The following is a 12,144-nucleotide window of genomic DNA, read 5'->3' as shown; positions in this document are numbered from 1 at the left end:
CTGTCATCAATCATTAATGAACCTTCTTACTCACTAATGTCCTCTATAGGGAAGGAAATCTGCTACCTGTTCAGTCTGGACTACATGACTCCAAACACACAGCCTGGCAAATCATTCAGTTCAAGCGCAAGTTGGGATAGGCTGCTGGTAGTGGCCACATTTCAAGCGATAAAAAAATTAAAAAGTAGATACATAGTAATGTTTAATTTTGAATATTGCCATCAGACAACTGAATCATTTTATCAGCTTTCTCCCAATAATGGAAGCATCTTCTCCACGTTCACTCTATTCAGGCCACTCAGTATTCTCTAGGATTCAATCCGATCTCCTCTTGTCCTTCTAAACTCCATTAAGTGCAGACCCAAAAACCTGAACCAATCCTCATATGACAAGCTCTCTGTGCCCAAGATCATTCTTGTAAGCCTGCTCTGGACTTCTTCTAATGCTAGTACATCCTTCCTTAGAAACAAAGTCCAAAACTGCTTACAATATTCTAATGCGGTCTGACTACAGCCTTAGTATATCCCTGTTCTTGTATTGTAGCCCTCTTGAAATGGATGCTAACATTGCATTTGCCTTCCAAACTACTAACTGAACCTGCAAATTAACCTTAGAAAATCTGGAACCAGGACTCCCAACTCCCTTTGTGTTTCAGATTTCCAAAGCCTTTCCCAGTTTAGAAAATAGTCGACACCTCTATTTTTCCTACCAAAGTACACAATGTCACACTTTCCCATACTATATTCTATCTGCAATTTCACCAGCTTCCATTATAGGAATTGAACCCCTGTCTCAATAGCACTCTACCTTGGCCTCTGGGTTGCTCCTCCATTAACATTACCAGTATGTCACCATCTCATTCTTAATTGCACACTTCAAGTTCAGCTGCAGCCAGAGCATTGGGGATCAAGTGATTCACCACTTACATTTATTCTGAATAAGTCACTTGTCAAAAAAAACTACATTAACGCCATATTAGAAACATTATTTTCTGCCCTACATGGATCCTTTCTGACAGGAGTACAGGTTAGGAAAACTGAATACTAGTATGGATCAATCTTGACTATCCGAACGAGACAGGCGGGGAGTATTTTGTTCAGATAACTGATTGTTCGGATAACGTTTTTATGGAACGTTGAGATCTTATTCGGATAATCCGAAATTTAGATAATTGACATTCGGATAACAGTTTGTTCTGTACAGCAGATTTTTAAAACTTCACATTAGATGTGAGTTGAAGGCACACCTTGCGTCGTCCTGTTGAACTTTCAGCTGGTTTTCCAAACGGACCTGCAGCAACTGCTTCTGGTGAAGGGAATCATTTAGCCTTTCCTCCAAATCTTCTATCTGTGCCACAGAGAAACAGCATTAGAAATTGAGAATGATATGATGCTAAACTCAGCAAAACACAATGTTTACTGCAGGCTTTAAAAGATTCAGTCATGTTTACTGCTGTTGAATCAATCTTGGGTCAGACTGCACTTACAGCATTTGGGGCAGCAGAAAAATTCACAAACAGCTTGCAAAATAATCAAAAATGAATCCAAAAAATTTGAAATATAGAAAAAAAGGTTCCCCCTAAACATCTCCAGTCTGAAACTCCACTGGCTACCACTCTCAGACTCATTACTTGCAGTGCTACATCAGTGCTGGAAACACAGGATTGATGCTAGAAAGATGATTGGTGGATTTAAACTTTGCTGTTTATTTGCCTTTTGCAGCAATGCAATGCATCTGCTGTTAGACCCACTCAGGCATCTGTGAATCTTTGCATTTGAGTGGCTGTATTGTGGCAGCAACGTGGAGGTGCTGGTGTTGGACTGGGGTGGACAAAGTTAAATATCACATGCAACACCATGTTATAGTCCAACAGGTTTAAGTGGAAGCATTAGCTTTCAGAACGTTGCTCCTTTGTCAGGAAAGCTACCTGATAAAGGGCTCACGCCAGAAACGTCGGTTCACCTGCTCCTCGGATGCTGCCTGACCTGCTGTGCTGTTCTAACACCTCATTCTCAACTCTGATCACCAGCATCTGCAGTCCTTACATTCTCCTTAGAATAGTTAGGTGTTTATCTTTGACTAAGGCAGATTTCATGGGCCAAAGGTCCTGCTTATGAGCTATAGTCCTCCATGACAGAGAAGAGTCTGTGCAGACCTATTTACAATAATCCCATTTTCTAGCAAGTGGGCACATAGTCCTGAACGTTATCGGATTTCAAATGCAAATCCAGTTACATTTTAAAAGGCTGAGAGGTTTCTGGCCTCTACTACCTCCCCAGACAGTGTATTCTGGTTCTCTTTCACTCTTTCCAGGATTAACAGGAAAGAACTAATCCGTAAAACATGCAGGCACCTGTTGGGCAATCATTACTTTTTAATTTAAAAGAGGCATATTGAAAGCAGGCAGAGTAATACTGAGAGCACAGGTGCACCTAAAAGAATCCTAGCTACTGGTTCAGAATAATGGAAGTAAATGGAAATAACACATGCAACTAGAACTGGGTGCATAGCCTCAAAACAAGGGAAAGCAGATTTAGGACTGAGTTGAGGAAGAACTTCTTCATCCAAAGGGCCGTGAAACTTGTAGAATTTCCTGCCCAGTGAGGCAGTTGAGGCTACCTCATATAATGTTTTCCAGGTAAAGATAAAGAGATTTTTGAACAGTAAAGGAATTAAGGGTTATAGTAAGCAGGCAGGTAAGTGGGACTGAGTACACGAAAGATCAGCCGTGATCGTATTGATTGGTGGAGCTGGCTCAATGGGCCAGATGGCATTTGCTCCTATTTCTTATGCAAGGCATTCACAAAGGTGAGTGTGTGTGTGGGAACCTTAACCAAAATCTAAAAAGCCGCCTCAAAATTTACAAGTACACCTCAAATATGGTGGCTATTCTTTTCTCTCAGCAAAAATTATTTTGACCCCAATACAGGATCGCTGTAATATTTAGTATCAACTATCCCCGTCAAATTAGCCATGTTCAACTGTGTTCCATAGTTGATAAAGTGCCCACCTACTTCATAATGTTGCTTTGGTCCAGTATTAATGCAGCACATCTTTGAAAAGATATGCTATAAAAACCTGAAAATGCGTAAATAATTCTGCTAATACAGAACATCAATGTGGCTGTAACGGGAGGTGTGTTGCCAAAGCTGTTCTTCTCGCACCCACCAGGATAAATGCAAAAATGTTAAATTTCAAATGATCACATCAACTTGTATCATACCAAAAATGGGTGCTGATCGATTAACAGGTCAGCTCTGATTGGCTGAAGAGAAAACAATGCATATCATCATCACTTCCAGTTGTATTACATGCTCAAGTGATTACCTTAAACTAACAATTTCAGATAATCAGTGATGCTGCAATTAATATCATATTTTCATGCAGATTCAATGACAGCAAAAGTTCAATAGAATGTACAGTCCAGAAAAATCAAGTAACTTTGAGAATGTGTATAAGGTAGAGCAGGTTGGAAAGAGTTATGTTTGGGGTTGTGTGACAAAGGCTCAGCTAGCATGACTGTGACCAGATAACAACTTGCAGTAAACAATGAGGTGCTGGAGGCAAGGTAGTGGTTTAATAAGGTGAAGAACATCCATGCATCCCACAATGCCAGTTAACGAGGTGAGGAACATCTACTGTGTAATGCCAGATGGCTTAATCTTTACTGTTGATGCTTGGTGATCATAATGGTCACCCAATCAATATAGATGTTGCCTTATTTGGATGCTGCTCCCTGTAAGTGATTATATAGTTGTTTAAGAATCTGCTGTTCGAGAGAAGACCGAGAACTCATGTCTTTGTGCACATGGACTCTCTCCAGGGCTCGGAATAAAGATGAAGTATTTCGAGCCATACTGTTTCTCTGAGTGTTCGACTGATACAGAAATGGGATGACAATTTTGGCCAAATATTCACTCACTATGTTTATGGTCTACATGAACCTCCAACCATGCTAAGCTGTCAAACCTTATTAGATATCCTTCTATTCCTTTCTTTGTTCTGCACAAATCTAGGTTCCTCTAAAATGCATTTACAGTATTTATTACAACGACATCAAACATTAGCAATTCGCACATTCCAACTCCTTATACAGTAATTTAAAACATGAGCTAAAGAACTTACTTTTGTGAGGTATTCGACCTTCAGATTGTCAATTATTAGGTTTTTCTGTGACAACTCAATTTTTAGGAGCTGCAAGTTGTGAAGAAGCTCCTTCCGCTCGATTAACTGTTTGGTGACTTTAGTGGAAGCTTCTCTCTCTTCTGATGAAGAAACATCATCTGTAGGCACAGTTGTTTCTAAACTGATGTCCTCTGATTCAAAGGAGCTGGAAACATGGACTTTATCATCTTTACACTTCTTCTGGGACATGGTATTTCCTTGGAAGATTTGCTTTGACACAAGATGAAGACTCTTGACCTTAAATATTAACAAAAGAAAGTGCACGATAAGTAAGCTTCTCACACTCAGGAATGAGAGATCACTTCCGGACTGAGGCACAGCCCGAGTGAGTGTATATTTCTGGGATTCTAGAGCAGCTTGGGAATTTGGTGCAGAGGGGAAGAGTCTTTTTTTTTGTTGGTTCACGGTTGTGAGGTCTTCTTAATAAGATACACTGAAGCCCAGGATTGGGGGCCCAGCACAAAACAAAGAGTGACATCACAGGGAAATCATACATCCACTGGTTGGTAATAGCTACTAATTTGACTATTATAAATTACTTTCAGATTAAGGCTAAATAGGGGAAATATTTTACAGGTTACAAACTAAAAGACAAATAAGAAATTATTTAAAAAAACAAATTAAGAACTAACTAAAATGGAGATGCAGGTCAAGGTTCTGTGTTGTACCTGCACAATGTGGGAACTGGTGGACTTTATTGTGGTTCATAATGACCACATCTGCAGTAAGTGCTGGCTGCTTAACATACTCCAGCTCAGTATTGATGAGCTGGAGCTCAAGGTTCAAACACTGTGACACATTAGGGAGGAGGAGAGTTTAACAACCACGAATTGAAAGAGTAATCAGGGACAGGAGAATTTGCTTATGATAAATATAAATAGAGGGATCCCGGAGGAAGTGCTGCCGGAGTCTCAGTCCTTGAGTTTGTCTAACTGGATAGAGATTCTTGCACCCTGCATGGATGTGAATGGGCCTGTCAGGAGGATGAGTAAACTGTCCATAGCACCACAGTACAAGAAGCCATTCGGGGGGGGGGGGGGGGGGGGGGCATGGAGAACAAAGAAATGCAGTTGTTATCAGTGATAACATCATCAATGAAATAGACACTATTCTCTGTGGCCAGGATCTAAAGTCCAGAAGGCTGTCTGCCTGGTGCTGTGATTCAAGATATCTCATCAAAGCTGCACAAGAACTTGGAGTGGGAGAGGAAAGAACCAGTTGTCATGGTCCAAGTTGTACTAATGTAGGTAGAATGATGTTCTGCTAAGGGAGTATGAGCAGCTGGGAGTTAAATTAGACAGCAATACCAAAAAGTAATAATCTACAGATTACTACTTCAGCCATGAGCTAAGTTACACTGGGTCAGCAAGATTAAAGACGTAACCAGTTAGAAATCACACAACACCAGGTTATAGTCCAACAGGTTTAATTGGAAGCACACTAGCTTTCGGAGCACTGCTCCGTCATCAGGTGGTTGCGGAGAACACAGCCTTCTGATGAAGGAACGCCGCAGTCCAGCACCGGCATCTCCAAATCAAAGACGTAACCATGTGACTCAAAGATCAGTGTGGGAGAAATGGGTTTGAATTCATGGGACATGGGCACCAATACTGGGGAAGGTGGGAGCTGTTCCAAGGGTAAATGAGAGAGGAATATAAAAACTGACAATAACAGCTTCTTTAAATACATAAAATGCAAGACAGAGATCAAAGTGAATATAGGTCCATTAGAAAATTAATTTGAGGAGATCCTTACGGGAAGGAAATGGCAGAGGAATTAAACATATTTTGCATCAATCTTTATGGCGGAAGATATTTCAAACATCACATTAATACTGAAGAAAATGGGGAAGGAATAAAGTACATAATCATCACAAGAGAAGCAGTATTTGATAAACTAATGATGCTAAAAACAAAAAAAGTACCCTGGCCCTAATGGCTTGCACCCTAGGCTCCTAAAAGAGGTAGGTATAGAGGTAGTGGGTGTATTGGTTGTAATTTTCCAAAAATGCTTGGATTCTGGAGAAGTACCAGAGGATTGAAAAAACTCTAATGTGACAACGTTATTAAAAAAGGGCAGGAGGCCAAAAACAGCAATGATAAACTAATGAGCCTAACATCTATCACTGGAAAAGTGTTGGGATCAATTATTAAGGAAGTAATAGCAGAACATTTGGAAATTCATAATCGAATCAAGCAGAGTCAGCATGGTTTCATGAAAGAGTAATTTTCATTGACTAAACTTCCAGAAGGCATTCAACAAGGTACCTCAGAAACGGTTAATTCATAAGAAATGAAGATAGTATAATGGGATGTATTGAAAATTGGCTCATGAGCAGGAAACAGCAATTGGGGATAAGGGACTTTTTTTCCATTGACAACCTGAGACAAGTGGGGTTCCATAGGGATTAGTGCTGAGACTGCAACTATTAAAACATATGTTAATGACTTAAAGGAAAGAAACAAATGTACTGTACTCAAATTTGATAGAAAGGCAAGTTGCAGGGGGATACAAACAGTTTACAGAAGCATTGACAGGTTAAGTGGACAGAAAATCTGGGCAATTGGAGTATAACGTGGGAAAACATGAAGTTGTTCACTTTGTTATGAAGGTGTAGGTGCGTACTGTACATTTAAAAAAAGAGGAAGCTAGCATGGACTGACTGAAAACACACAGAGTGCTGAACAAGGTAAAAACATAATACTTGGTTGAATCAAATAGCTGGAGTTGCATTGCCATGGAACAAAAATATTCAAATTTAGCCAATCAGTTTAAATTATGCCCCAGATACCAAAATCCAATTGAATGTCAATTTAGTGTTTTGATGACATCAAACCAATTAAAGTATCCAATGTTTTGGGGTATAAAACCAGACATTTTGAACAGTTAGGGGTAGAACTATCAAGCACCAACAAGTATAGACTCTAGCCAAACAGCTTTCTGAAAGGTTCCGGTCCATAAGGAAAGTTGTGTGGCAGAAGACTACAGAACATGACCCAGGAAAACCCAGAAGAAAATCTACAAAGTTGACTGGTTTTGAAACTTGTTTTTTCTTGTAAATTTTAATTGGGCTTTTTTTTTACTGGACCAGTATTGCAGAGTGGGAGGTAAAAGATAGGTTTAAGAGAAAGGAATTGTAAATAGTAGTTTTAATGTTGTCTGTTGGACTGAAAGAATAAAATTGTTAATTTTTACTTTAAATAGTGAAATCTGGGAATAGTTCTTTGCCTCACAACATTTAACAGATTACAGTGAATGAGCTTCTTTGTGTTGGATTTAAATTAGCAGAGGAGTTTACCCTGTGTCATAACAATTCCCAGTGGCTCAGTGGTTAGCACTGCCACCTCACAGCACCAGGATCCCAGGTTCAATTCCACTCTCAGGTGACTGTCTTTGTGGAGTTTGCACACTCTCCCAATGTCTGTGTGGGTTTCCTCCCACAATCCAAAGATATGCAGGCCAAGTGAATTGGCCATGTTAAATTGCCCATAGTGTTAGATGCAATAGTCGGGGGGGGGGGGCAGCATGGACTTGTTGGGCCGAAGGGCCTGTTTCCACTCTGTACAGAATCTAATTGTTGAAGGAAGAACAAATGAATAGCATAATGTAAATGGGGAAAAACTGCAGAAAGCTGCAACTCAACAGGGGACACTTGTACATAAAAGTCAGCATATGGGTGCAGAAGAATTTTGGACTTTATTTCAAGGAGGTTAAGACCATAAGACTTAGGAATGGCCTATCGAGTCCACTCTGCCATTTAAACATGGCTGATGGATATTTCAACTCCACTTACCTGCATTTGTTCTTCCTTCAACAATTAGACTAGATTCCGTAGAGAGTGGAAACAGGAGCTGGTGTTGGACTGGGGTGTACAAAGTTAAAAAATCTCAACACCAGGTTATAGTCCAACAGGTTTATTTGGAAGCACTAGCTTTCAGAGCACTGCTCCTTCATCAGGTGGTGGTGGAGTTAAACCTGTTGGACTATAACCTGGTGTTGTGATTTTTAACTTTGAATTAAATTGATCGCAATGTCCCCTAACACAACGATAGACCAGACCCTTCTGCCAATAGCGTGGGATTTCCAACCTGCCATTTTTTGCACTGACAATGACAAATGTATGTAGTCTTTAGTTAAGTTTTAACACAATATTTCCTTCGGTGCAAGTGCACTTGCAGTCAGTTTCCCTTCCAACTGTTGACAAAGAGACTCGTTAACTGTTTTCAACAGAAACAGCGTCTTCAGTTGTTGGGGTGACTGCAACAGGCCCATAGCAACCGGGCCCTCCCCCCGGTCAGCTCCCAAACCTCAATCACTGTTACTGTCCGCTGCCAGCCACCAGCACCCTCTCACCCGGTTCAGTCGCCACCAGAAACGCCAACACACTTCGCTGCAACTTGAAAACACCGCCTTGACCCCAGCGCTTCACCATCACAAGCAGCACGACCCGGAGACAAACCAGCGAGATCGGAGCCAGCAGCGCCCCCATACGCCGGAGGACCGGGAGCCAGCAGCGCCCCCTACGCCGGAGGACCGGGAGCCAGCAACGCCCCCTACGCCGGAGGACCGGGAGCCAGCAGCGCCCCCTACGCCGGAGGACCGGGAGCCAGCAGCGCCCCCTACGCCGGAGGACCGGGAGCCAGCAGCGCCCCCTACGCCGGAGGACCGGGAGCCAGCAGCGCCCCCTACGCCGGAGGACCGGCACACGGTCTTCCACTCTCAAACCAATTCACCAGAACCAAACTGTGAGTGTTATTTTCTTTTTTTGTTTGTATACATGAGAAATAACTTCATTTCCAATAAGACTTTTCAAAAGCGAGGATTTCCAGTACTTTGTGGAACAAGAGGAAGAACCCACCTCGTGGTGGAAAGAAGAACTTCAGACCGTCAAGGATTAATCACGAGCCAGCAGTTGGCCAAACAAAACCTTAACATAAAAACTCCTCAACATTATCTTGTGGACATGATGAAGAGGAGAAGCTGGTGTTGAACTGGGGTGGACAAAGTTAAAAATAACTCAACACCAGTTTTTTTTTTATTTTGTTAAACAAATTACAAAACGGTTTACAAAAAAACATTTACAGCTGTACACAAGAGACAGCAATTTTACAAGGGAGAGGAGCAGCAAAGCTAGGCCCCAAACTCTACCGTTCAACCATTTTACAGGGAGATGAGGACAAACCTCAAATCCCAGTTCCACATAGGACAAGACAGTGACAATGACATTTGTACATTAGACAATACTGTTACATATAAAAGTGCAGACAATACAGACCCAGCAAGCCCCTGTCCCTCCCATCTTCCGACCACTCTAAGGCAGCCCACCCCTACCCACCTTCCGGCGAACACCAGGTTATACTCTGACAGGTTTATTTGGAAGCACAAGGTTTCAAAACACTGCTCATTCATCAGATAGCTCGTGGAGCGGGATCATAAGACTCATTTTTTAGCAAAAGACTTTAAAGTTACTTGATGAAGGAGCAGCGCTCTAAAACCTAGTACTTCCAAGTAAACCTGTTGGACTATAACCTGTTGTGTGATTTTAAACTTTAGTGTGTGGAGACACTTTTACAGCATTTCCCAGCTACTTTGATTCACACCCAAGTCCAGGTGAATTTAATTTTAAAAAAGCTGAAAATGCCATTCAGTATGAGACTGGATTGGAATAAATGGGGTTTAAATATGGAAAGGAGCAAGAAACACACAATATGTTATTTCAGACAATGTGTATGGACTTAAATTTAAAAGAAACATAAAATGCTGGAGCAACTCAACAGTCTGGCACCATCTGTGCAGAGAAATCAGAACAGAGAAACGGATTTTTTTGTCTCGTATGACTTCTTCATGGACTTAAACCTCAACAGAAAAATTTGCATGGTGACCATTTAGAAAGGAAAAAGGGACAGAGTCTTGTGGAGATATTTGAAAATCACACCACCAGGTTATAGTCCAACAGGTTTATTCGGAAGCACTAGCTTTCGGAGCGCTACTCCTTCATCAGGTGGTTGTGGAGAATAAGATCGTTAGACACAGAATTTATAGTAAAAGTTCACAGTGTGATGCAACTGAAATTATATGTTGAAGACGAGATAAGGTGACCAAGGCTGACGAGTCATTTCTGAAAAAGGGCCACTGGACCCTGCAACCTTGGGTTCGGTCTCTCTCTCCATAGATTTTCCAGCCATTTGTTTTATTTGTGTGTGTGCTCGAGCCTTCTGTAGTGTACCAGGTCTGGAGTCAGGTTTTTGGAGTGGAATTGAATTCCTTCATGTGCAGGGGAGGGGAGTGGGAGTCGGAGTCAATGTTTCGGTCGGCCATCAGGCGGAGGGGAGCCCCGGTTGATGACGGTGCCGGTGGCGGCGGGCTGTACGATTTTATTTAACCCAAAAAGTTAGAAAGTGTGAAAAACGACGCGTTCACTCGCCCAGCCCCCGAAGGATGCTGAAGTCTAAGAGTTTCATCAAGAAGACGCGGTCGGGCGGGGTGCTGAAGGTGGTGCGGGAGCATTACCTGCGGGACGACATCTTGTGCGGCTGGGCCCCGTGTGAGGAGTGCGGCTCGCGGGGCGGCTGTGCCACCCCCACCCCCTCCCCGGGACAGGGACAGGGACAGGGCCCCGGGGGCCTCACCGACGACCCCCACACCGACAGCCAGCTCTGCCCACACCCGCACTACCTCCTGCCCGACACCAACGTGGTACTTCACCAGGTAAGGACATCCTGAAGGAGGCTCTCTTGGGGAAAAAAAAGCATCATCTCTTGACTTCTCTCCACAGATACCGCTGAGCTTTTCCAGAAACTTCTTTGGGGGGTGGGGGTTAGAGTTATTTGTTTCTGATTTACAGCACCCCCGGCGCTTTTTTTAAAAAAAGGATATTCCCTTCCTCCCCCCTTTCCGTCCCTGGTTGGGGCGGGGGAATACTCTTTGTTCAGCAAATTTATAAACGCTGCGATAAAATTCGCACCTCATTTAAACACTTCAGGATACGAAAAGCCTGCAGCACCGATCATTTCAAATTGAAAATCGCAAAGTTGGATGTAATTAAACTGTTTTCGCCCAGTGGCATGCTTCTCTCTGAGCTGCAGTTTCACTCTTGTATGCATTCCTTGTCAGCACCGTGGGTCGTACACAGGTTTCAGCTCCTTCGTATTTTATTTCAAAAATATATTTTATACATGAACAATGTCTTTGTGTCTATATGATGTGGAGGAGCCGGTTTTGGATCCCGGTGGTTGTGGAGTTGGACCATAAGACACAATTTATAGCAAAAGATTACAGTGTCGTGCAAGTAAAATGATATATTTAACAAACATCGATTGTTGTTAAGTCTTTTGTCTTTGCTATTAACGAACAGGACCTGTAACCCAGTCTAAAAGACAATCAGGGTTTGTTAAATATATCATTTTACTTGCATGACACTGTAATCTTTTGCTATAAATTCTGTGTCTAATGATTTTGCCCATTATGAAGGAGCAGTGAAGGAGCAGTGCTTCCAAATAAACCTGTTGGACTATAATCTAGTGTTGTGATATTTTAACTTTGTTGTCATAAGTGCAGTTTGCTTCTGTTCAGTAAAATATCTAGGTAACAAACAAATGTTGGAGCTTTACTCTATCCAAACAAACCAAAGAATCTCTTATATAAGTAAAACAATATTTACATGTATTTGAGGCACTAAGAGTATCTGATAATTGAATGGAACCCCATTTACCTTCAGCACAAGGACCTCGGACAGTGCTCTTTACCTCATGCACCTTGGCGGCAGCTGCCCCAAGCTTTAGTGAGTCCTTCAGCATGTAATCCTGGAGCTTGGAATGTTTCAGTCTGCAAAACCCAGTCAAGGTCAACTGTTTCAGCTCCTTTGTGTATTTCTATTAAGAATTAATTCATAGGATGTGGGCACAACCAACATTAATCCCCTATCTCTTGTTTCCCCATTGAGAACGTGGTGGTGAGCTG

At 42.1% G+C, this 12,144-nt stretch overlaps 2 protein-coding genes across 3 annotated transcripts in view; one reads left to right on the top strand and one right to left on the bottom strand.

Annotated features, from left to right (window-relative positions):
• Positions 1 to 8,672, bottom strand: part of pibf1 (progesterone immunomodulatory binding factor 1) — a 134,673-nt gene extending 126,001 nt beyond the window's left edge. For both annotated transcript variants that reach the window (XM_043691368.2, XM_087987943.1), the window contains exons 1-3: positions 8,539 to 8,672; positions 4,126 to 4,422; positions 1,247 to 1,347 (exon numbers count right to left, since the gene is read on the bottom strand). In XM_043691368.2, the coding sequence (XP_043547303.2) occupies positions 1,247 to 1,347; positions 4,126 to 4,374 (350 nt within the window). In that variant the 5' untranslated portion in view covers positions 4,375 to 4,422; positions 8,539 to 8,672. The remainder of the gene's footprint in view (positions 1 to 1,246; positions 1,348 to 4,125; positions 4,423 to 8,538) is intronic.
• Positions 8,673 to 10,525: 1,853 nt separating this feature from the next.
• Positions 10,526 to 12,144, top strand: part of dis3 (DIS3 exosome endoribonuclease and 3'-5' exoribonuclease) — a 44,252-nt gene continuing 42,633 nt past the window's right edge. Inside the window, exon 1 of the mRNA XM_043691366.2 lies at positions 10,526 to 10,893. Within this exon, the coding sequence (XP_043547301.2) occupies positions 10,624 to 10,893 (270 nt within the window). The 5' untranslated portion in view covers positions 10,526 to 10,623. The remainder of the gene's footprint in view (positions 10,894 to 12,144) is intronic.

The sequence above is a fragment of the Chiloscyllium plagiosum genome, unplaced genomic scaffold, assembly GCF_037043375.1.
Source record: "Chiloscyllium plagiosum isolate Xiang-an unplaced genomic scaffold, Cpla_swu_hap1 HiC_scaffold_6, whole genome shotgun sequence".
NCBI classification, from domain to species: Eukaryota; Metazoa; Chordata; class Chondrichthyes; order Orectolobiformes; family Hemiscylliidae; genus Chiloscyllium; species Chiloscyllium plagiosum.
This window is presented reverse-complemented; position numbering and strand designations above follow the sequence as displayed.